Below are 27,642 nucleotides of genomic sequence, written 5' to 3'. Positions count from 1 at the left end.
CCACCTATGTTTGCGTTTCTTGGGTGGTGTGCCAACATTTCGAGAAGCCTTCAAAAGTATGTCTTTGAGTTCTAACCAGTTCGAAGGATTGTGAGTAGGAATACTTTCAAGGAAAGTACTAGTGTTCTGTTTAAGAAATTCCGGATTGACATGCAGGTTTGTTATTTTGTGTTTGGACCTGTTTGGTTGAAATTTGACCTTGATTAAGGATAGATGGTGGTTGGATATTATTATTATTATTATTATTATTATTATTATTATTATTATTAGGTTCCTATAATCTGCCCTTCCTGAACGTATCACATAAGCCTGAGTGACTTCTAGAAAAAATTATTTAATTGATGACTTTCAATCCCAATAAAAGATTAATTCACATAAATATCACTCACAATAACACATTTAAATGGGTTAACGTTAGAGTCTCTGATTTTTAATTGTGATTTGTGTTATTTAATTGATGACTTTAAATCCCAATAAAAGATTAATTCACATAAATATCACTCACAATAACACATTTAAATGGGTTAACGTTAGAGTCTCTGATTTTTAATTGTGATTTTTATACTATCAGAACGTTGGTTTACGAAAAGATTGCAAGGAAATTCAAGCATGTAACATGGCTCTTCCATTGTGCACATCACCAAATAATTTCCAACTCCACAATCACACTAGTAAGGAAATTTGAAATGGAAAGTTATCTAAAGATTTACTACAATTACTATTATTATTATTATTATTATTATTATTATTATTATTATTATTTGGTATGGCAGAAGGATACAAGTTTACAAACAATAATTTTAAAAATATTTACAACTATATACATATTTGAGTAGTCTTAAAACATACAGAATGAGACTTAGAACACATGATGTAGTAGTAGCTTCGTCAGTGGCCTCACAGATGTCCTGCATTGTTCCACTGAACTTCCTGAGAGGACAATCCATAGCAATATGTTGGAGAGTCTGGGGCACGTCGGCACAGTCACAGTGAGGGATTGCCATTGCTTCACGTCCATAGGTTTAACCTTAAAGTACCCTACACGTGATCCCCGGGTGGTGTTAAGAAAGCAACAACATTGGCTGCTGGACCTAAAGCTCTGCTTTTGGATATCCCTGCAATTAGAGGATACATTAATAATAATAATCATATGGCCTCAGCTACCATGCGCAGACATTTCAATTTGACGCCATCTGGCTGTCTGCTCGTCAATTTTGACGTTCCGTTTTACTCTAGCCCCACTAGATGGCAGACAGAGTAAACCGGATCTCTCTTGGGCGTCTGTTGCTGAGATTTTAATGAATTTTGTCGGGTAAACACCAAATGTGTCACCAGAGATCTTTCACATGCCGACATCGTACGACACGGAGTGTCGAATGGACTTTTCTCCGTCCTTCAAAAATCCGACTAGCTCTGCCGGGTTTGAACCCGCTATCTTGGGATCCGGAGGCCGACACTCTACCGCTGATCCACAGAGGCAGCTAGAGGATACATTACTATGACAACTATGAGAATTACTACCATTACCACTATGAACAGAATTTAGAAAGGTGAGATAGTAACTAGTTTACAATTCGACTTAAATTTTGCTGTTTTGTTCTGGCTGGTGGTCTCCTTTTGGTTTCCTTACGGTTCTATTTTTCTGCTCCCTCATGTCTTCATTGAATTCGGGACCTCTTGTACATGCCTGGTGACAATCCATGTCGAACATGCTGGTAACAGAGGCACTGTGTATTCCAAATTTTGCTGGTTTGCTTTCTTGAGCGGAATGAGGAGACTTGAAGAATTATAACAATCTCCACCTGTAACTTAGATAATTGTCTAAGTATTTGTGTAGACAGTGTGTTCCAACAATGATCGTCTGTAGGGAAGGATACTTGCTCACTTGAAGAATGACAAATTAATGAAAATATGAATTGAGTGGCAAAGATGACACAGAATGGAATCGAATAGGAATTGGTTATCAATGACATCAATGTCGAAGCTTCCAGACTATTATCTCATAATTCCACGTATCTTTTTTTTTTACTAAGCCACAGGATTATACTAGAAGGCACCGGCGATAGTTCTGACACAGTTTTAGAAAGTAAACATATTTCCTTTCATTGAAAATATACATGCCAACTTGTCTTTTTAATACAGCTATCCAGATGCATGTTGACCTTGATCTCCCCCAGAGCTCGTGACTGTAGCAACTCCAAAGCATGACACGGCAGATATGAAACTCACATCTTCTAACATGTAAATTGAACTTGTACTGTATGGGTTCCATACGAAACACTACCATTGCAATGGGAATATTGTTGGGTCAATGTTCCTAGGGTGAGGGTAAGAATGTAATATGTTGGGTGAATTATCAATGAGCTAATATTCTTGGATGACTTTTATTGGGGGAATTTTCTCTTGTGTTAAACATTCATGGATTAAATTGCCAGACACTTTTAAAATGGAGTAAAAATTCATTACAATCAGGATAAAGAGAGAGATGGATAAATTAATAACAGACAAGTTACTGCTGAACATTTTATTAACTTAAAATAACAGAGTACAGTTTTCATCCACTTCCTTTCAAAAACTTTCTCTTCTCTAAGGATTCAATCTCCTTTAACACAGACGCGACACTGAACCGCAACTCATGAAATTTGGAAATGGAAACTTCGAAGATGCACCTACGGCCATTATTCAAAATCATTTCAAAACGAATACTAGGCTCTAACACACGAGACAGGACACTGTAACAAAAGAATATCACATTACACACTTCATGAAATTGGTTTTAATGAGAAATAAATATTCCTATCTCTATTGCTGCATAAACAATAACCAGTCTAGGACACACAAAGAAATGATTTGATCCTAGGGCACAACAGCTTTCAGAGGTCATTCTATAACATGTCTTAACCATACCTGCATTTTTAATAATATATATTATTTTTCAAATGTGAAATGTGGAAACTTGTTGACAAAGTAAACATTGTAAGGGGTTCTAAAACTGACTCTTATGATAAATCTATTAATCTCATTATTGATTTTCAATTATATTTCTATTCCTTCAAGATCCATATCTGGTCCACCAGACATTGGTGATCACTCTCGAGAAAGTACCCATTTCTTTGGCTAATTTAAAGAGTTGTTTGGTGGTGTTAATGCCAGACCAGTTTTTAATGTTTTGGAGTCATGACATCTATTCCACATGTAGAGAAATGCCACAACACTTTCAAGAGCTTTTTTAAAGTTCTTTCTCAGTTTTGTTAAGTCATGCAAATAAATCAAATTTCTTTTATAACAATGCAGTAGTGAAAACTATATCATCATCAACAATCGCCTTTCCCACACCTGTGGGGTTGCAGCTGCAAAGTACGTCGAACATGTTGATTTGACCCTGTTTTACATCTTGTATCAAGTAATCCTGGTGTGCATCCCGTACATGGAAACCATACTCTACCTGGGGTCTTAAAAGAAACTTATACTCGCTCTCCTTTACATCCTTATTACAACCCCTAAATACCCTCAAAACCATATGAAGAGAACTGTAAGCTTTATTTACAATCCCATGTATACAGTTATCCCAATGAAGATCTCTTCTTATATTAACACCTAGGTATTTATAATGATCCCCAAGAGGTACTTTCACCCCATCAACATAGTAATTATAACTGACAGGACTTTTCCACTCATTGAAACTTACAACCTGACTTTTCACCCCATTTGCAATCATCTGCTGCCCATCTCACAACTTTGTCGAGGTTGTTTTTGCAGTCGCTCATATTTTTGTAGCATACGGTACTTATTACTCTATCATCTGCAAAACGATTCCAGTTCTTTACTCACATCATTCATGTACATATGCATGAAAACAAACATTCAATAATACAGCCTTGTAGAACGCTCCTCTTAAACATTATAGGATCAGATAATGCTTCACCTATTCTCATTCTCTAAGTACAATTTTCTAGAAATTTAGCCACTCATTCAACCACTCTTTTGTCTGGTTGAATAGCCCTCATTTTCATCAGCATTCTCCCAAATAAGCAGAAATAACAAGGAAATGTGGAAATTTGTGGCAAGGAAACATAGTAATTCACCACCTAGCTTTTTCTATGTTAACAGTAAAACTGTAAATAACCCACAAGACATCTGTGAGGCTTTAAGCGACAGTTTTAAAGGGAAATGTTAAGTCAAATACAGCTGTTAACTAGCACTTGGCCAAGTCATTGTCTCCACCCCTTCTCCTCTGCAACTTGTTCTTCTTCACACACCAAGTGACCACCAACTTACGGAAAATACGACCCCATGGACAATATAACTTGACAGATCTTACTGCAGTGTGCAGAGGCCATAGCACCCTCCCTGTAGGTGCAATTTAACTACTCCATCATTAAAGGAGCCATGCCATGTGAGTGGAAAAGTGCTGATGTGGTGCCAGTATACAAAAAGGGTAATAAGGAATGGGTTGAAAATTACAGACCAGTGTCTTCAACATTCATTGTCTGTAAATGCATGAAGAGGCTGGTAGTAAACAGCGTGCTGGAATTCTTACGGGAGAATACCTTGCTTAACCCCAATCAACATGGTTTTCTCCCAGGGAGTCCCTGCACAATATTATTGACAAAAGTCATTGATGACTGGCAGTTTAATTTAGATCAATCTGATGTGATACGACATGTAGCGTCTGATCCAGAGTGGGCGGCTACACCCAGCGTCTGTTCTCCATGTTACGAGCGGCTGTATTCATACAGGGGAAGGCAACGGGAAACCACCCCAGTGACAATATTCCCAGGAAGTTATTATGGAGAGAAAGAATAAATCAAAGGCACCTAGTCCCGGGCAGCTCTTAAGTGGGCAAGGGGTGCTAAGAATCCCCCAGTTTAACATAATTAAAAATCAACTACGTATAGCTACATGGAATGTTAGAAGTTTATATGCAGCTGGAAAGCTGGACAATATGATTCAAGAAGCCAGGCGATTGAAAATGAACATCTTAGGAATCAGTGAGCTACGCTGGCCAGGTTCTGGATTGTGTCGCCATGAACATGGCACACTCTACTATTCTGGTAGGGACCCGAAAGACCGCAACCACTGGAATGGAGTAGGTGTGTTCGTTTCGGCGAACTATGTCAGATATGTCAAACCCTTCATACCAATCTCTGACCGTATAATGCTGTTACAGATGCAGAGTCAGCCCTTTAATGTAAGCATTATACAAGTATATGCTCCAACAGTGGACACAAAACATGACAATGACTTTGATGAGTTCTATGAAATGCTGAATAAGGTTTGTAAAGAAATCAACAGCACTGACATAATAATAATATCAGGAGATTTCAATGCCAAAATTGGGCAAGGTAGAAGGTCTGACTTAGTGGGAGAATATGGATTTTGTTCAGCTAACCAAAGAGGTGACAGACTATTCCAATTCTGCCAAGAGCAAGATCTAGTTGTTTGTAACACTTGGTTCAAACTTCATAAACGGCGCCTCTACACATGGATTTCACCACTAGAAAAGGAAACAGGAAGACCAATCAGGAATCAGATTGATTATATTCTGGTTAACAAAAGATTTAGAATTATTGTTAAACGAGCAACAACGTATCCTGGAGCAGATATTGGGTCCGACCATGTGCCATTAGTGGCAGATATCAGATTGAAATTGAAAACCACCACATCGAAGCAAGTGTCTAACAAGTTTGATGTTACCAAATTGCGAGATGGTACAATTAAAATATCAGTAAAACAAGACCTGAAAAACAAAATGCAAATCAACAATAACAACAGTACAGAATATCAATGGAAAATATTACATGATACAATTGTAGAAGTCTGTAAGGATCATCTTATGTCAACAAGGCAAAAGAAGCAGAGATGGATGACTGATGAAATACTTGATCTAATGGAACGGAGAAGACAAGAAAAGGGCAGAGAAGACAGCTACCGACAGACACAAAGGGAGATTAAGAAGGAAATCAGATTAGCCAAGGAAAGATGGATGACAATGAACTGTGAAGAAATAGAAGAACTAAATAAAGATCATGATAGTTTCAAGTTATACAAGAAAGTAAAAGAGATAGCTGGGCTGTACAGAAAACAGATGCCAATGACTCTTTTTGATGACACCAGCAAACCCATCCTAGATGAACAAAAAATCATACAGACCTGGACAGAAGACATAAACGAATTGTTCAGTGATGACAGAGGTGAAATTGTGTACTTACACAATGCAAAAGGTCCAGAAATAACAAAAGAAGAAGTATTATATTCCCTCACAATATCACCTAATGGTAAAGCAGTAGGTCCAGACCAGATACCAGCTGAGGTTGTAAAACTAATAACTGAAGAGAATGTTGACCAAATTGCTAAACTTTTCAATACAATTTATGATACTGGAATAATCCCAGAGGACTGGTTGCAATCAACATTCATCGCAATACCTAAAAAGTCTCATCCAAAGAAATGCAGTGACTACCGTCTCATAAGTCTGATGAGTCATATGTTAAAAGCATTCTTACGTATAATACACGCAAACATTAGAACGAAGTGCGAAATAGACTTGGATGACAACCAAATGGGTTTCAGAAATGCCTTTGGTACACGAGAAGCCTTATTCAGCGTCAATGTCCTGCTCCAAAAATGCCGCCAACTACACAAAGATGTATTTGCATGTTTCATTGACTATGAGAAAGCTTTTGATAGAGTGAAACATGAAAAACTGATAGAGATTCTCCAACGAAAACATCCCGATGGAAAAGACATACGCATCATACAGAATCTCTACTGAGGCCAACAAGCAACAGTCAAAATCAACCAAACCAAAACATCAGATGTGAAAATCAGAAGGGGGGTACGCCAAGGTTGTATACTCTCGTCGCTCCTTTTTAATATCTATTCTGACATCATTTTTAAAGAAGCTTTGCATGATGTTGAACTGGGCGTGAAAGTAAATGGTGTTTTGATCAATAATATTAGATATGCAGATGACACTCTGATTCTGTGCAACACTATAGAAGGCCTTCAAGAACTCCTGAACAGAATCCATGTCAAAGGTTTACAGTATGGTCTCAATATAAATGTAGCAACAACAAATTAATGGTATTTAGCAGAAATAGTAATGCAAATGTCACCTTGTCATTAAACAACCATAAAATAGAACAAGTCCACCAGTTCAAGTACCTCAGCAGCATAACAACAGTCAGTATGGATCCAGATAAGGAAATCAGATGCAGAATTGAGAACGCTAGAGCTGCATTTTGCAGGATGAGCTCTTTGTTCTGTAATAATCATCTAAATCTGAAGCTCAGACAGAGATTAATGAAGTGCTACATCTGGTCAGTACTGTTATATGGAGCAGAAACATGGACCTTAAAAGCCACAAGTATCAAATGACTTGCCGCCTTTGAACCGTGGTTGCAAAGAAGAATGCTTAGAATACCCTGGACAGATATGATAACAAATTATGAAGTCCTAAGGAGAGCTAGGACAAAGCAAGAACGAATAACAACTATAAAAGTTCGCAAAACAGCTTATCTAGGCCACATATTAAGAGGAAACAAATATGGCCTCATAAAACTCATTCTCCAAGGTAAAATAGAGGGCAAACGTCAAGTTAGCAGACCAGAGATAACATGGTTACACAACATCAAGCAGTGGACCGGTATTGAGACAACTGAGAGACACTTCTGACTAGCAGAAGACAGAAAAACTTTCTCCAGAGTAATTGCCGACGTCTGGGCAACCAGATATGGCACTTGAAGAAGAAGACGATGTAATACAAATTTACTGTGTCGCACTAGATTCGTACAAAGCCTTTGACCAGGTGTCGCATCAAGGCTTCTGTTGAAACTACAGCAGCTCAGCATAGGAGGCAATTATTGGCATGGGTGAGATCCTTCCTGGAGACAAGGTTCTGTGATCGGACCTCCCCTTTTCACTGTCTATGTACTTGATCTCCCATGTCGTGGATGGGAGCAGTAGAACATATCTATGGTATCTTATGAGATGACTAAAAGGGACCCCAGGGGCTCTAAACCAGGGAGCATGGGTTGGCGACCATGGGGCCTTTAACCAAGTCGTGGCATCGCTTCCAATTCTGCCTAGCTCCTCACTTTCATCTATCCTATACGACCACCCTTGGTCAACTCTTGTTTTTTTCCGACCCTGATGATATTAGGTATCGAGGCCTAGGGAATCTTATTTTCATGTCTTTCATGGTCCTTGTCTTTCTTGGGCCAATACCTTCATTTTTGAAGTGTCGGACTCCTTACATTTTTTCCTCTGTTAACAGAGGATGGTTGCCTATTGTCGCGGCCACGTAATTAGGCGGGTCAGAGAAATTACGCTGTTGCCAATGTTATGTAGCAACTGGCGAAGAAATGTCTAACTGAACACATCATTTCGGAGCACGAGGCAAGTTGTTCTCTCTCAAGCTTCTGATGTTACTTCATACAATGTTTCGAGACAAATTATACTACAAGCTTCAGAAAAGACTGCTGATTCCAGTGGTATAACTATTTTCCATATAAACCACTTTAAATAATTATGAAAAATAAAATCTTGAACGAGTAAGTTTAAATCCATAGAATCATGTTTGAAAATTTCAGTAAGCGGCCATGTTTTTATTTCTTCAGCCAATAAAATTTTGTCTGCGGGGAAAATGTAAAAAATTGCCTGACTTATATTTTTTATCTGAAACATATTTCCGTGAGTCTTGTAATTTTCCTGGAAAATGGCCCGGAAAGTGATCATGTAAATGTCGCTATCTGAGGCAGTTCGGGGCGTGTGCACCAGCACAGGCTGCAGGACCTCGTAAATACTTTCGGATTACATATTAATCCGTATCAGTTTTATTACATTATAAATATCTGAATACTGTATATTGTACCGAGTAATATAGGAAAAGAACTACTTTAAAGAATAGGTTTACATTAATTTACAATGAGGTAAGAATCTGTTTCTGGCAGTCTTAGTCAAAAGGTGTTTAGTGTTTCATCACCAAAAAACAATTCAAATAAAACAACACAGGACATATTTGAAAAGTTAGTCAGGAGGAGGGAAGGGAATATCAACATGTCCGTCCATTCCTCCCTCATCTTCGTTGGCTGAACCTTGATCTGTGTCAACATTAGCCTCTGGTGGTTCAATAAATACCATATTTTCTTGCATAATTAACACACTTTTTGGTGAAAACTTCAGATGTGTAAATTATTCGAGGAATTCAAATATTTAAAAAAATATTTACAATTATTTACAGTACATTTAAAAGAAACATCAAATTTAATATAGATGTAATTGATTGCAGTTAATGTTCATTTAGCGTAAAATTCCAGCGTGAGATTCTTTATGAAAAGTCAAATGGGGTTCATCAGGCAAGTTGGACAGGTGAGTTTGAAGAATCGACACTGGAAAATGTTCTTCCCGTTACAAGCTGACAATACGACCTGAAGTAAAATAAACATGTGCTAATAAAAGTACAATTCAAGAAAGTACATAATAATGACATACTGACAAAAAAATAAAACTGTCCATTCGAGAAGGGCTGGGCATCGAAGGAGGGACCCCTGCTACATTTCCTCAAACCATTCGTATCCAATTTTGTACGAGTGACATGTCCATCCACCCTTTTTCTTGGATACGAACATGGATACCTCGTGGAAATTTTACTTTAGGCATTGCTTTTTGTTTTAGAACAACATAAGGTGGAAGCTTTCTGCCATCATCTGTTACAGCAAGCATTGCAGTACATCATTCTTTTTCGCTTCCGGTAGGTAGTATCAATCAATCACTACTGATCTCCATTTAGGGCTGTCGCCCAGATGACAGATTTCCTACCTGTCGTTTTCCTAGCCTTTTCTTAAATAATTGCAAAGAAATTGGAAATTTATTGAACATCTCCCTTGGTAAGTTGTTCCAATCCCTAACTCCCCTTCCTATAAACGAATATTTGCCCCAATTCAAGAGAATTCCAACTTTATCAACATATAGTGATCTCCCCTACTTTTAAAGACACCACCCAAACTTATTCGTCTACTGATGTCATTCCACGCCATCTCTCCACTGACAGCTCGGAACATACCACTTATTGCATAAAACTATTTTCATGTTTCTTACCCGTATCAAACTTAAAACTAATTGTTAAAATTCTTGTTTTATTTTCCACCTAATTCAATACATAAAATGTGTATGATTGTAAATAAAGGGTACAGATCTCTGCACATGGTTATGAGGGTATTTAGGGGTTGTAGTACGGATGTAAGGGAAGCCTCCGTGGCTCAGACAGCAGCGCATCGGCCTCTCACCGCTGGATACTGTGGTTCAAATCCCAGTCACTCCATGTGAGATTTGTGCTGGACAAAGCAGAGGCGGGACAGGTTTTTCTCCGGGCACTCCGGTTTTCCCTGTCATCTTTCATTCCAGCAACACTCTCCATTCTCATTTCATAGCGTCTATCAGTCATTATTAAATCACTTTGGGAGTGGCGACCCCATCGTACTAATAGCCTATATGTGATCCATTCATTACATCCCCGATCCAGTCAATGACTGGAAAACAGGTTGTAGGTTTTCATTTTCAGTAAGGATGTAAGGATACATAAAATGTATTGAATTAGGTGGAAAATAAAACACGCATTGTAACAAATACATACCACTTAGTCGAGCAGCTCATCTCCTTTCTCCGAAGTCTTCTCAGCCGCTTTTCTCTGGATGTTTTCCAGTTCTTGAATCAAGTAATACTGGTGAGAATCCCCATACACTGGAACCATACTCTAGCTGCGGTCTTACCAGAGACTTATATGCCCTCTCCTTTACATCCTTACTACAACCCCTAAACACCCTCATAACCATGTGCAGAGATCTGTACCCTTTATTTATAATCACATTTATGTGATTACCCCAATGAAGATCTTTCCTTATATTAAGACCTAGATACTTGCACAATGATCCCCAAATGGAACTTTCACCCCATCAACGCAGTAATTAAAACTGCGACGACTTTTCCTATTTGTGAAACTCACAACGTGACTTTCAAACCCGTTTATCATCATACCATTGCCTACTGTGCATCTCACAACATTATCGAGGTCATTTTGCAGTTGCTCACAATCTTGTAACCTATTTATTACTCTGTACAGAATAACATCATCTGCAAAAAGCCTTATCTTTGATTCCACTTCTTTACACATAGTATTGATATATATATAAGAAAACATAAAGGTCCAATAATACTGCCTTGAGGAATTCCCCTCTTAATTATTACAGCGACAGATAAAGCTTCGCCTACGCTAATTCTCTGAGTTCTATTTTCTAGAAACATAGTCACCCATTCAGTCATTCTTTTGTCAAGTCCAATTGCACTCATTTTTTTCCAGTAGTCTCCCATGACCTACACTATCAAATGCCTTAGATAGGTCAATTGCGATACAGTCCAATTGACCTCCTGAATCCAGGATCTTGCTGGAACCCTACAAGTTCAGCTCAGTGGAATAACCTCTCCTAAACCTAAACTGCCTTCTATCAAGCCAGTTATTAATTTTACAAACATGTCTAAAATAATCAGAAAGAATGCTTTCCCAAAGCTTACATGCAATGCACGTCAAACTGACTGGCCTGTAATTTTCAGCTTTATGTCTGTCACCCTTTCCTTTATACACAGGGGCTAATATAGCATCTCTCCATTCATTTGATATAGCTCCATCATGCAAACAATAATCAAATAAGTACCTCAGGTATGGTACTATATCCCAACCCACTGTCTTTACTATATCCCCCAAAACCTTATCAATTCCAGCTGCTTTTCTAGTTTTCAACTTTTGAACTTTAATGTAAAAATGTCATTGTTGTCATTGTGACCTGTGTTGAACAGTCCTTAAGAAAAAGACATTAAGAAGGACAAAAGCCATCATCATTTTGATATTGTAAAATCTGGTTATTTTGTTTTTACTTGAAAATTTGACTGAGTATGATATCTGAAATTAGCATTTAGGATTTGGACTGGAAAAGAAGTTTAATTATGACTGGACAAGATTTAAAATATAGGCCTATGAAGAACATGAACCCTAAAGAAGAATTACTGAACTAAGTTGTATTATCATTTTATATTCTGTTCATCAAGAATTGTGTCTTTTACTTTGGGAATGTACTGTAATATGGGGAAATCATGTGCAGTACTAAACTTTTGTGACAGCTTGTAATTGCACGTGAATGTTTCTAATAACAAAATTTCTATATCTTTCGCAATCGAACTCTCTCAAACTTCCTCTGCGGAAATCAGGTGTATTTGGATTGGTCGGAATAACAACCTTTCTAAATGGAGATCTAAGGAAATTCCGTGTTTTGATTGGTCTACTTCTGATCACACAATTTCCGTTGGGCTCCTCGTGTGAGCGAGGCAACTGTTTGTCTTTTCCATCGGACCGTCCTAGCGAGCGCATGCGCTTGGGGTCTACCCTGTCTGGCGGTCCCTGGTGTCTCATGGTAAGCGGTATGTTATTGCTTTTCACTTCATTTAAATTGATTCTTGTGTTTCGGCCTTTTCTAATCTTATGTAACTTTCGGTGGTAATGTAATTCTTTTTTGTGTAACGGAGTTTTCCTCTAGACTTATACATTCACCAATTTTAAGTTTTTAAATTACTGTGCCTCGATCGACAGTCATAGCAGCATTTGTATTTTCGGAGCCAACTCTTATTTGTTCTAAATTTTTAACCTACATAAATTTTAACTTTCCTTGACTTCGCCTCCAGTAATTCTGAGAAAATTTTTCTGTTAAAGTTTGTATTACCCACTATCTGAAGAGCTGCAGTATTCAATTGTCCGTTACTATGTATTTATATTCTGAACTAAGTTTCATTTTTTAATTCTTTTTTTTTTTTTTTTTTTTCATTTTAGCTGGCCTTATTTTTGATGTAATGTTGTACTTTAGGTTTTTAATACATTTGAGCTTAAAGGTGATCCGAGCGTGCTTCTCTTTCCCCACAACGAGATACGATCTTATGGCCTAGTAGGGTTCCTTTCATGTTTTCCACATCCTTCCGTAGTTGTCATTGTTAGACTTTCCTTACTTTGTTGTTATTATTTAGACACTTGAAGTGCTACACTGATGATGATAATAATAATAATAATAATAATAATAATAATAATAATAATAATAATAATAATAATAATAAAAAGGAAATTAGAAAAATATGAAATTAACAAATGTACGCCAAGCTCGCGTTGCGCCGACTTTAACTTAAAGGTATAACAGCGACAACTACGGAAGGATGTAGAAAAACGTGGAAGAAACCCTACTAGGCCATGAGATCGTATCTCGTTGTGGGGAAAGGGAAGCACGCTGGGACCACCTTTAAGCTCAAATGTATTAAAAACCTGAAGTACAACATTACACCGAAAATAAGGCCATCCAACAATATAAATGTTTAAAAAAAAAAAAAAAAATGAAACTTAACACAGAATATAAATACATACTAACGGACAATTCAATACTACAGCTCTTCTGTTAGTGGGTAATACAAACTTTAACAAAGAAATTGTCTCAGAATTACTGGAGGTGAACTCAAGGAAAGTTAATTTACGTAGGTTACAAATTTGGAACAAATAAGAGTTGCCTCCGAAAACACAAATGCTGCTATGACCATTCAATGAGGCACAACATTGAAAAAACGTAAAATTGGTGAATGACCGGGCGAGTTGGCCGTGCGCGTAGAGGCGCGCGGCTGTGAGCTTGCACCCGGGAGATAGTAGGTTCGAATCCCACTATCGGCAGCCCTGAAGATGGTTTTCCGTGGTTTCCCATTTTCACACCAGGCAAATGCTGGGGCTGTACCTTAATTAAGGCCACGGCCGCTTCCTTCCAACTCCTAGGCCTTTCCTATCCCATCGTCGCCATAAGACCTATCTGTGTCGGTGCGACGTAAAGCCCATAACAAGAAGAAGAAAATTGGTGAATGTGGAAGTCTAGAGGAAAACACCGTTACGCGAAAAGGAATTACATTACCACCAAAAGTTACATAAGATTGGAAGAGGCCGAAACACAAGAATCAATTTAAATGAAGTGAAAAGCAATAACATACCGCTTACCATGAGAGACCGGGGACCGCCAGACGGGGTAGACCCCGAGCTCGTGCGCTCGCTAGGGCGGTCCGATGGAAAAGACGCAGACAGTTGCCTCGCTCACATGAGGAGCCCAAGAATGGAAATCGTGCAGTCACAAGTAGACCAATGAAAACACAGAATTTCCCTAGATCTCCATATTCACCAATTAGGAAGGTCATAATTCGGACCAATTCAAATACACCTGATTTCCGCAGAGGAATTTTGAGAGAGTTTGATTGTGAAACATATAGAAATTTTGTTATTAGAAATGTCCACATGCCAGTACAAGCTGCCACAAAAGTTTGGTACTGCACACGATTTCACCATATTACATTCCCAAATTAAAAGGCACAATTCTTGACGTACAGAATATAAAATTATAATACAATTTAGTTCAGTAATTCTTCTTTAGAGTTCATATTCTTCATAGGCCTAAATTTTAAATCCTAATAATAGTAGTAATAATTTTGTCCTATCATAATTAACCTTCTTTTCCAGTCCAAATACAAAATGCTAATTTTAATTATCATACTCAGTCAAATTTTCAAGTAAAAACAAAATAACCAGATTTTACAATATCAAAATTATGACAACTTTTGTCCTACTTAATGTCTTTTTCTTAAGGACTGTCCAACACAGGTCACAGTCATAGGTAAATTTTAATACTTCTTTAGTATTAGTTACCTCCTCTATCTGGACATTATCCTTGTAACCAACAATCTTTACGTACTGTTGACAGAATACTTCTGGTTTTGAAGATCCTTGCACACACACTCTCCTTGTTCATTAATGATTCTTGGAATATCCTTCTTGGAACCTGTTTTGCTTTAAAGTACCTATACATATACTTTCACTTTTCACTAAAATTTGTATGACCGCCAATTATGCTTGCCATCATGTTATCCTTAGCTGACTTCTTTGCTAGATTCAATTTCCTAGTAAGTTCCTTCAATTTCTCCTTACTTCCACAGTCATTTCTATTTCTTTCCAACCTGCACCTCCTTCTTAGTCTCTTTACTTCTCTGTTATAATATAGTGGATCTTTACCATTCCTTACCACCTTTATAGGTACAAACCTATTTTCACATTCCTCAACAATTGCTTTAAACCCATCCCAGAGTCTGTTTACATTTTTATTTACCATTTTCCACCAATCATAGTTACTTTTTAAAACCTCCCTCATGCCATATGGTACACTCTAATAGTCATAATTTTAATATCTTCCTATCTTTCACATTTATTTTTAACTACCACAAAAACAGCTTTGTGATCACTAATACCATCTATTACTTCGGTTTCTGTATAGAGCTCATCTGGTTTTACCAGCACCACATCCAGAATATTATTCCCTCTAGTTGGTACAACACTCGATATGCCTTTCTTATCGAATATTCGACTTTGTGGCATACGGAAAATAAAAATCAATTACTTGGTTGAAATCATTTGGCATTTTGCGGCATAATGTTGTTCTTCATCGAAGAGAAAGTCCATTTCTCTTAATGAAATTAAATGAAGCCTCGACTAGTTTTCAAATCAGAGACACTGATTCCATGTGCAGCAGCTATTTCTCGTCCTTTAAAATACAGCATTTTGTGAGAAACAGCATATCCAACGTTACATAACGAAATCGTACATTTAAGCAGATCCTCCCCTACTTTCAACAACTTGCCACTTTTTGGTGTGCGAAATGCTTTGCATGACTTGTTGGTCACTTGTGGTGCACTTCTCAGTTACCACGTAACCGCAGTAGCACATGTTGCATTCGGAGTTCAGACACTGAATACTTGCGGCAAACTGTTCTATTCCTGTATATTTCAGCACAACTGATCACCGGGAGTTTATATGATGCATTATTACTCAAATACTTGCTCACTGTGGACTAACAAACAGTTTTGAGATCCCAGAAAACACATGTCCTATACCCGAAACACTCATAAAATATGTTTGTACCAGATTGGAATTGAGCGTCACTAGTCACTTCTGCGGTGATTCTCTCACTGAATTAGTGCAGTGGTATTTCCTACTGGCTGATAACAGCACACTGCCTTGTATTTGGAATGCCCGGTTTTGTAAAAGGTAGGCTGCTACACGAGTAGTTGACATCTTTATTTCGAAACACATCCGGAGCTGTGTGATGGATGTTCGAAGAAGTGGGTGCGTCAGATATGCAAACATTTCTTTTTCTCCACTTTGGACCCATAAATATTGGGATGTGTAAATTATGCAAGGGCATTAATTATGTGAGAAAATATGGTATATTCTCAGTTCGATGTCCTAACTCACTGTCTGCTTCTAATATATCCAATACTTCTAATAAGGTCAATCCACCTTTTAATTAATTAATTAATTAATTAATTAAATATGTAACCAAATACATTTGCCACATACATAGTCTTTGAGTGTGGTATAAAATTTTATAGACTAATGTAAACATCCAGTGATACTGGACTGTCACAATTGACAGTGTTGGAATTAAAATATGAATTTGTGCGACTGCTCCAGCCAACAAACCACTCATAAGTGTTGGAAGCTTCCTCAAGTATGCGTGTCACTTCAAGCCAAGAAACGTAACCCCCCCAACTAAACCCCTCTTGTAACTCATGCAAGTACGGTAGTTGAAACTCTGAACTGCTTCTGGTCCAATTTTGTTCAAATGCTATCAACATTCTGCTGCACATCTATTTAAAAAAAATCAAAAGTAATCTCTATATGATACTCAAAAAGAGATTCATGAGTATGGAATTATGTACAATTATTGCGGAGGTGGTGGTGGTGGTGATTATTGTTTTAAGAGGAAGTACAACTAGGCAACCATCCTCTATATAACACTAATCAGTGAGAAACATTGGAAGGGGTTCGACACTTCGAAAAATGAAGGTATCAGCCAAAGGAAGACAAGGGCCACGAAGGGCATGAAAATGAAAGACTCCCTAGGCCTCCATACGTAATACCGTCGGGGTCGGAAAAGAACAAGAATTGACCAAGGGAGGTCGGATAGGATAGATGAAAGTGAGGAGTCTGGCACAAGTAAGTGGAAGAAATGCCAGGACTCAGCTGAGGGCCCCGTGGTCGCCAACCTACGCTCCAAAGTTCAGAGCCCCTGAGGCCCCTTTTAGTCGCTTCTTACGAGAGGCAGGGGATACCGTGGGTGTTATTCTACCGCCCCCACCCACAGGGGAGAATTATTGCGGAATGAACTTATACATATCAATGTACTGTAAAGCAGCTAGAAAGAAAAATACAAACACACATACAGGATAAACATGGAGTAGTGGGCATAACAGCAAAAAGATACAAAGGCAAATAACATACAAAACTAATTTAGGCTTCATCATCATCATCATCATCATCATTATCATCATCATCATCAAAATAGAAGCATAGTTATTAAAACAATGATTGAAATATTTACGAGCTTATGTTCTCCTTCTCCTCTCCTACACACCAGGCATCTTCTTAGAACATGTGGTTATGTTTACACAGGTAGTCACGAAAGTAAGGAATAAATTAATAATAATAATAATAATAATAATAATAATAATAATAATAATAATAATAATAATAATAATAATAATAATAATAATAATAATAATAATATTTGCTTTACGTCTCACTAACTACTTTTTAAGGTCTTTGGAAGCTGCCTCTGTGGGTCTGTGGTAGAGTGTCGGCCTCCGGATCCCAAGATAGCGGGTTCAAACCCGGCAGAGGTAGTCGGATTTTTGAAGGGCGGAAAAAAGTCCATTCGACACTCCATGTCGTACGATGTCGGCATGTAAAAGATCTCTGGTGATACATTTGGTATTTACCCGACAAAATTAATTAAATCTCAGCCATAGACGCCCAAGAGAGATCCGGTTTACTCTAGGTAAGCTAGATGGCAGACAGAGTAAACCGGAACGTCGAAATTGACGAGCAGACAGCCAGATGGCGTCAAATCGAAATGTCTGCAAACGGTAGCTGAGGCCATACGATTATTATTATTAAGGTCTTTGGAGACGCCGAGGTGCCGGAATTTAGTCCCGCAGGAGTTCTTTTTACGTGCCAGTAAATCTACCGACACGGGGCTGTCGTATTTGAGCACCTTCAAACACCACCGGACTGAGCCAGGATCGAACCTGCCTAGTTGGGGTTAGAAGGCCAGCGCCTTAACCATCTGAGCCACTCAGCCCGGCAGGAATAAATTAATTTCTGGTTTGTTTTCTCTACAACAATGTTTTGTAAACAACAACCATAATAATCTGTCATTAAAATATTTCTACTCTGTGAAAAGGGATTTTAAAGAATTTCTATGGAATTCACATTACTTTGTTAAAACACTTTAGTTAGAACTGACCACTCCGGATTGGTGTTAACCTGATAAAATCAATTAAAATTCAACAATGGAGTTCTGATTTCTCTGCCATCAGTTAAGAGTAAAATGGAACATGAAAACTGGCATGCAGACAGCCTAAATTGTATCAAATCAAACTGCCCGAACAAGGTAGTAGTAGTAGTAGTAGTAGTAGTAGTAGTAGTAGTAGTAGTAGTAGTAGTAGTAGTAGTAGTAGTAGTCTTTCATACCTTGATGAGATAGTTATATCCACTTGCCACTTGAGGTTCTCCAGTTTCAAATAAAAATCACTTTTGCTGAGATTATTGTCCAAAATCTCTCTCTTTGGGCCATACAGCACATTCACAAAGTCTGATATGCTATCCTCTGGGAACCTAAAAACAAAAAGTTTATATATATCCTAAAATCTCAATAGCGATAGGTAGAAGGGGAAATGATGTTTGTGACATCACAGTGTACAGTAGGTCTACAGTTCATATGTAACTTCCATATTCCTGACAGCAAGCTGACTGAGAGAGGAGAGAGAAGGTGTGGCCAGCTATTGTACACCCCTATAGCCTGGACACCCCTTTTGAATGGACATATGTTGAATGCACTGCTTAATTACCTATACTTTTACATGTAAAAACCCCTCTGCACAATGGACACCCCTCAACTCTGGACATTCGACAGGCCTTAAATAGCAGTTTGGACAGGTTCAGAACTGTATTTTGCTTTGCTGCTGTGTAATCATTTAGTATAAGTACACTCATGTTCATAAAAACCAGAACACCTTGTAAGACTAAAGATAGGAAGTTCATATTCACAGGGCATATGCATTAGTACGTTCTGAAGAAATGATTAGCATTTGAACCATGTCGGCCCTCATGTTCAAGGTCCACATCGACATCTCAGCGCACCACCACCGACTGGTAAAATGTGCCTGCGGCTCTCGTTGTCGCTGTAAACCGAAGGAGATGAATCAGTGTGACTTGAGCAGATGTGCAGGATGCCTCACAGACGTGCAGGATGCCGACGTATGCGAGAACCATAACGTCAAAAGAGAGAGTTTGAAAGAGGGTGCATTGTTGGCATGAGAGAATGTGATGCATATATCCTGGAAATTGCTGCTCATGTAGGACAAAGTGTGTTGGCAGTGCAAAGGGTGTTTATAGAATGATTCACAGAAGGCTGTGTTACACGATGAGGTCTGTCGTGATCCTAAGTATTCGGCAGGCTGAGGATTGGGTTCGGGTTTTCTTTTCGGGAGCATTATTAAACAAACCAAGACCAACTTTACAACACACACAATTCCCTTCACCTGTATTGTCTCAAATAGGCAGACACTGTACATTTACCAAATATACAATTATGAAACCCGGCCACTCCAAGATAAGTCACAGCTACCTCCTTGAGAAGAAACTGCCTCCCATCTGTACAGCATGCAATAGTGTGTTGACTATGAAGCACATCATTACAGACTGTTCATTGTATGACAAATGGCGCCAGTACCACGGTATACCTAAGGATATTAAGGGGGTACTCTCATCTCCTTCACTGTGCAAACAAATTATCAAGTTTTTCAAAGACACTGGTCTGTATTAAAAAATTTAACTGTTCAGTTTAAAATACCAAAATCTTTTATATTCCTTTCATTCTTCACTCTAATGTAATTTAATGTAAATTCTACAGTTAGAAGTCACGATAAGACCTTAGGGTTAAAGTGACTCTAAATTAACTTAATAAAAAAAAAATTATGAAACTTGAAATCTTTGTGCAAGTACAATTTTAGTTCTTGGTTAGAAAGTCTCTCTCAAAGTCCTTGACTAACCAGTTCATTTACACTCTGCAACACAATAAGATCAAACCCTGCAAAACTTGGTATTTACTAATCTTGTGATTGAAGACTTCTTCCATCTGCGTCCGTCTCCTTCCTTGACTTCTTCTCTGCGCTGGCATCTCGAGCGGTGCGATGTTTAGTTGAAGTGAATGTGTATCTCCAGGGCTCAAACACAACACCCTCAAACTCCGTCGTCGATCAGAATAGCCCATCTCCCTACAGTACTGACTAAAAGGTTAAGTTTACTGATAGGAAAGGCAAACCATGACACTCGACCTTCCTAGCAAACAGTTCGATGATCGTTTCCAGTCTTTAAGCTCACAGCTACGACAAGTAACTTAGTCGTTGCGGTTCTAAGTCTTTCTATAGCAACCTGCTACCTATGTTGCACACAATGATTCCCTCACGCCTTGCGTATTCCTTTACAATATTTGAACTGTTTCTCTCAGTGGCTCGCGGCCACATACTCCTTGTTACGCGGCTTACTGCCACACACGTAATCTATAAATTCTGTACTGTTATGGCTCACAGCCACACATGCACGGCTTGCACGGAAGCTGGCTAAATTCTCCCTTTGTGGCGCACAGCCACACACACGCTGCTTTCATGGTAGTTAGACAGATTCTCTCCGATCTGTCCAAGTACTCTTCCCTATAACCTCCGTTCAAAGTTTCTCGAAGCTTCTCCTCCAGAAGTCTGTCGTTTTTAAGTCTGATTGGTTCACATGTTCCTCCCACTAACTGATGGGGAGTGTCATGGAATTAACTCGAACAACTGGCTTCTTACTGTGTGAGAAATTCTACGCACTACTTCCTTCTAGAAACACTTTCGGAACTTTATTTGCGTTTTCTGTTTTACACTGACATCGTGTTGTCGACTATTTCACAACATTACACATGCGCTAACTTGCGTTGCACCAGCTTCCTTCAGGTAAAACTTGTATGAATCTTATGCTTTAAATACTTATCATTCTCTTTCACTTAATAAAATTATCACTCAAACATATGAAACACTATAACTTCTTGCCACTGTTACACGATTGTATAAACTCTAGAACAATACTCAATATCCTTAGCTCGGAGGTCGCGAATTAAAGACTCGCTCCAGTCCGTTCGCTCGACACTGAGACATGAAAGGGGGTGCGTTGCGACATGCGGTAGTGACAGGTCGCACCACTCAGACCATTTCGCGAGAAGATAGACACCTCATCTGAATGGCATTGCAGAACAGATCTGCATCTTGCTCGGCTCAGGCGCAACAGTGCAACAGTGTAACACATCGTACACTATCAGGAGTGACAGTCCGTCACCGTTTATTACGGTCTGGGTTACCAGTGCGTCGTCCACTTCTCAACCTACCTTTGACTAATGTGCATAAACATCCTAGACTGCAATGGATTATGGAACAACATCACTGGGGATAGGAATGGCAGCAGATAGTATTTTCAGACGAATCCAGGTTCTGTTTGTTTGAAAATGATGGCTGCATTTTGGTTCACCACATACAGGGGGAGAGGCATCACACTGACTGCATTCGCACAAGACATACAGCGCCAACTCAAGGCCTTATGGTGTGGGGTACTATTGGGTACAACCACAAATCACAGTTGGTGCATGTCCAGGGCAATGTGACCAATTTGACCAATGTGAATGACATCCTGTGACCCATAGCCATACCCTTTATGCACAACACTCCAGACCCAGTACTTCAGCAGGACAAAGCGCGACCAAATGTTGCTGCATGAACACATGCCTTCTTGTTGTCACAGGATGTCAGACAGTTACCCTGGCCTGCCCAATCACCGGACTTATCCCCAATAGAAAATGTGTGGGATATGGTTAGACGGGTGTGGCACTGTGACCCAATGCCAATCACCAAAGATGAACTGTGGAACCAGGTGAATGCAGCACGGATGGCTATACCACAGGACGCCATTCGCGCCTTATACGCATCAATGCCATCACGCGTGGAACAAGTTATCAGTGCTCATGAACGATCTAGTGCCTACTAGACAACAGGACACATGCTGAACCTAGGTGACTGAAATGCTAACTGTTTCTGCAGAATATACTAATCAACATGTCCTGTGAGTATGCACTTCCTATCTCTAGTCTTTCAAGGTGTTCTAATTTTTATGAACATGAGTGCAATTTTAACAATGTCATTGGAACTGCTGCCCTTCCAAGAGCATTTGAAAACAATAGACTATGTTAAGAAAAACAGTCTTCCTGTATTTTCCACCAAACCCAATAGCTGTAGTTGCTTAAGTGCGGACAGTATACAGTATTCGGGAAACAGTGGGTTCGAACCCAACTGTCGGCAGCACTGAAGATGATTTTCCATAGTTTCCCACTTTCACATCAGGTAAATGCTGGGGCTGCACCTTAATTAAGGCCACGGCCACTTCCTTTCAACTCCTAGCCCCTACCTTTCCAATCATCGCCATAAGATCTGTGTCGGTGCGATGTAAAGCAACTCAAAAAAAAATTCACTCAACTGAAGGGGAAGAACCATCTCACACGGATAGCATCTCCTTCGCAGTGAACTGTCACATGTTGGTGTTCTTAGTGATTTTGATAATGTGTTGGAAATCCACTATGATCTTTCTGGAACAACGGATGGAATGTTACAAAAAGTTCAGAAGAAGAAGAAGAAGAAGAAGAAGAAGAAGAAGAAGAAGAAGAAGAAGAAGAAGAAGAAGACGACGAAGAAGACGAAGAAGAAGAAGAAGAAGAAGAAGAAGAAGAAGAAGAAGAAGAAGAAGAAGAAGAAGAAGAAGAAGACTAAGAAGATCTGTCTCCAAGGAGCCACTTACTCATTAATATGCTGTGCAGTGTGTTAATGAGTTGGAACGTTATGTGTTTGTGTATAACCAACCAGAAAAGATTGAAACTCTTCTTTGATTACGTTGGAAAATTGAATCAGGAACAAAAAATTAAATCTAATTCTTGTAACTGATTTTTCACTAAACATTAAAGGGTGAGTAGTGTATGGTATAATATGAAAAATAAAACATAGGACAATACTTTAATGATTTTTTACAGTTTTAGTAGGCATGAAGTTCAGTGTACTGTAGTGTATATAAATGCAAAGAACCACTGTTTTTATTATGTATATACAGTACACACTAGCTCAGAGTTTTTCCTTTCCTGCATTGTTAGTGTACTTTTGAAATACTGTACACCCGTCCATTAGATTTGACGCCCCGCTACATTGGACACAATTATAATGAACCATAGGTGTCCAAATTAGAGGAGTTTCACTGTAGTACGCATCAGCAGATCCACTATTCAGCTTACAAACATTAAAGTGCATATGCAAACTCGTGTCCTCATCTCCAGGTGGTGCAGCTCTTTCCAGGCACACCTCCACTGGAGGTGAGCAGCATTAAGGTGACGAGCATGTAAGAAAGTGGGTGAACACTAGCTGCACCATGACAAAGAAATATCATGTGATAGTCGGCCAACAGGTGCCGGTTAGCCGTTTCTCTTTGATGAATACAAATCGTGGTGCATGCAGTGTTGCTGTTGAGTACAAATTAATTATTATGATTATTTGCTGTATATGTCTGTAACCAGAATGCAGTTACACAACACATGGTAAAGACATAATAATAATAATAATAATAATAATAATAATAATAATAATAATAATAATAATAATAATAATAATAATAATAATAATAATAACAACAACAACAACAACAACAACAACAACAACAACAACAACAACAACAACAACGACAACAACAACAACAACAACAATAATAATAATAATAATAATAATAATAATAATAATAATAATAATAATAATAATAATAATAATAATAATAATAATAATAATAATAATAATAATAATAATAATAAAGCTTACATTACACAGAATTTGGAAACCTTTAAGACAAACCAACACACCAGATGAAATTGCATCGATAAATAAACAAATAACATCAGGATGACCAACTTGACAACTATAAAGAAGGACTGGAGCAGGCGTTGGAACCCTACCAGGGCCATGGGGAGATGCAAGTTGTGGATAATAAATAAAAAAAAACAATGGTAATCCCTTGACCTGTATATTTTTTTCTTCAAAATTAACATTACAAAATAAATTTTAAAAATCTAAAGGCCACCGTAGTCAAACAAAAAATTTAGATGTAATTTATCGTAGTCAAACAAATTATGATGTAATTTACCAAGGGCTATTCCTTTAAGTCAAAGAGGCTAAAGGAAAGAGATACATTAACATAGTGCAACTTCCAAAATAAAGATTAAAGGTAGTATGAACAACATGGTAAAAAATTTACAATATTAAGTGAAAGTTAACAGTGCTTTCATATAATTGTGCTACATAATGGAACAAGAGGGAAACCAGAACTGTTAAAACTTGATGCAGAGACTAGTTTAACTTACTCCCACACCCAAAACTCTTCTAGTGTGCAACAGGAGAAAAACTAATGTACCAGTACATCAAGTGACACAAAGTTACGGGAGGCAAACCCCGAGGGAAATGAAATTAATTTACTAATTACACTGTTCACAAAGCCAAAAGAAAATGGGAATTGCCTCCAAAATCAAACAGACAGGCCCAGCTAAAAAGCTAAGGCATCTTAATAACTGAGCATTGAGTCAGGGTGAGTAGGGGTAAACTGATATGTGAAAAGAAAAACAAACATTGAATTTAAATTACGGTGGAAATGAAACCAACAAATCTCACCCCAAGGCAGGCCATCCTGGGTGGGAGGATCGCCGAAATGCGTCTGCTTGCTAGAACGGCAAGAAGCGAAATATGTAGACAGTTTGCTCGCTCTTTTAAAGAGGGTGAAGCTGGCCGTGGTCCAATCACCACGTAACCAATCAGACCACAGAAGCTTACCTCTTGCCACCCAGATTCACCACTCACAACCCCTGTTATTTTCTCCAACGGAAATATTTATCGAGAACCTTCCATCTTACGAAAATAGTACACAACTAGAACATGCTTGTAGAATTGACAGACATCCCCTGTTCCAAAAGTCCGATTCACGGAAGTTTCACAATGTTACAAAATATCACCCAACAATAACGAAAACAACCCTTTACAATTTTCAATGTTACAAAATATCATCCAACAATAATGACAACGTCCCTTTAGAATTTGAGTAATAATAGTTACATTTCCAAATGACTGACTTCTATAAGTCCACCAGTCCACATACAACACAATTTTTTTCTACAAAACCTGTCACATCTTCCTCCCCCTGAAAGTTGAGCTACGCTCGACAATTACCATATTAATACAGTTGAGATTGACTGGGGGTTTTGATCACACAAAAGAAACTGATACACCATAGCACTGATTTCCTGTAAAACTTAAGATAATGGCATTCAGAGAATGATTTCAAGTATACATTGCACTGATAGTTTTCAGAAATTTCGACAGTCAATTTACTGACAGGCATTGTTACTTTTAAGTTGAACTTCCAATAAAATAAAATACACTACATCAAAGGTCCCTTCAGTAACTTGAGGTATTCCAAGGGTTACATATAAACACAATATAAATATTTAAAAAGTGATAATCATAGTCAATTGGGATCTTCATCAGCAAATACAACCGTTTGAAAATAATTTTACAACCTTCCAAAATCACTTCAACCTTTTAACTCTGTCCACTGAATAGTATGTATTACTCATTGCTTCCACAATCTGTCAGTAATCCAGAGCCTATTCATTTTCTTGTAATGAAGCATTCTCTACCTCCTTCATGGCAAAGTTTGGAATAAGTTGATCTTGCGTCAGTTTTCACTCTAGTCACAGGATTGAAGTCGCCCAACTTGACCACTGGTTATCGCTGATTATATGGGTGCCAACAGCCTCCATACATGTTCAGTCAACTATGCCCACTTGGCAAGTTGCAGCTCAGCCCATCCGTATCCTGAACCAACGGGTGACAGGCAAAGATGAGAGGCACAGTCTAGCAAGAATGCCGCCATCTGGACATTTGGCCACTGGATTGCGGTGTCAGATGATAGCGCCCAAGTCATACAGTGGTGCCTCTCAACTTGGCACGTAAGGTTGCCATCAAGTAGAATCTGTTATCGCAACACACAGCAGACAGAGGAGTACTTGAGGCAAAGCCACCCTATTGGACTAGAAGATCTTGAAGAGACAAAACAGTTCAAGGAAAGATCTTCATAATTTTCTTTGTTTAATTTACTGACTAACTTAAGAGTCATCCAGGCGGTGGCTCCTCGAATTTCGTGTGGAGACCCCCTCCCACACCAGGGACTTGGGGCACCCAGGCCCCGGGACAAGCACTATTCATGCATTTCAGAAAAGATAAAAGATGGGTGAAAGAAAAATAAAACTACAGGAGTTTACCCGGATCCAGAAATGTTAGGGGAATAAATTCCAATTAGTGACCCTAAAACTAAAACCTATCTAACTTATGTATCATACTAAACCCATTACACTAAAGGAGGATACCTAAAGTATTTACATACAATAATTACACTTCCTATTACTAAATTACTCAAATAACTTATGAGTAAGTATGTGTATGTGCTGGCCAGCATTTAACATTAAAGTATCTTACAATTAAATCTATACGGTCGCAGAATTTACCCATCCATATATAACTTATGGTACTTTTACCTGTGACAGATCGACTCTGCTAATCCTTTTCTTTTCAGGATCACCTACTAATAATGATACCGGGGTGAGGAATTTTAAGATGGTGAAGGGACCTCAAAATCTGGAGGCCAACTTACTGATAATATGGTCCGCAGCCCTACTGACGTGATGCGTTTTAAAAAACACCTGGTCACCCACAGACAGATTGTGTGGTCTTCGCCCGTGATTGTAATTGATGATGATGCTTGTTGTTTAAAGGGGCCTAACATCGAGGTCAACAGCCCCGTGATTGTAATTATGCTGAACCTTAGCGTAATAAACATTCAAGCTTTTATGCGCACGGTGCCAATTAGCACGGATAGTATCTGCACTGGCATCATCAGGCAGAAAATCGTTAATGGACCAAAGATTTGAAAGTGGAGAATCAGGAGTAAAAGCTAGCATTAATGAAGCAGGAGTTTGCTTATGACTCTCATGGACAGCAGTATTGAAAGCAAATGACAACCAATTTAGTGATGAATCCCACTTAAGAGTGGTCAGCAGAGTGATAAGCAATGAGAGCAGATCAAAGATTTCGATTCACTCTTTCAGCATAATTTGGCCTCAGATAATATGGGGTAGTGGTTACATGAGAAATGGATAGATCAAAACAGAAATTACAGAACTGCAGAGAGGTAAAAGCCCTTGCATTATCACTCACCACAAACTGACAGGGTCCAAATGAAGCAAAGATCTGTTTCAAGCAAGAAACGGTAGTGTTAGCATTAGCCATTTGAATTGGGAACAGACACAT

At 38.5% G+C, this 27,642-nt stretch overlaps 1 protein-coding gene across 2 annotated transcripts in view; it reads right to left on the bottom strand.

The window, feature by feature from the left end:
- Positions 1-2,509: 2,509 nt before the first annotated feature.
- The window catches only part of LSm-4 (Like Sm protein 4), a 209,851-nt gene continuing 184,718 nt past the window's right edge, over positions 2,510-27,642 (bottom strand). For both annotated transcript variants that reach the window (XM_067143022.1, XM_067143021.2), the window contains exons 3-4: positions 18,647-18,790; positions 2,510-2,732 (exon numbers count right to left, since the gene is read on the bottom strand). In XM_067143022.1, the coding sequence (XP_066999123.1) occupies positions 2,555-2,732; positions 18,647-18,790 (322 nt within the window). In that variant the 3' untranslated portion in view covers positions 2,510-2,554. The remainder of the gene's footprint in view (positions 2,733-18,646; positions 18,791-27,642) is intronic.

The sequence above is a fragment of the Anabrus simplex genome, chromosome 3 (assembly GCF_040414725.1).
Source record: "Anabrus simplex isolate iqAnaSimp1 chromosome 3, ASM4041472v1, whole genome shotgun sequence".
Classification (NCBI taxonomy): Eukaryota; Metazoa; Arthropoda; class Insecta; order Orthoptera; family Tettigoniidae; genus Anabrus; species Anabrus simplex.
Note: the sequence above shows the minus strand (reverse complement) of the source record. Positions and strands in the feature narration are given on the sequence as shown.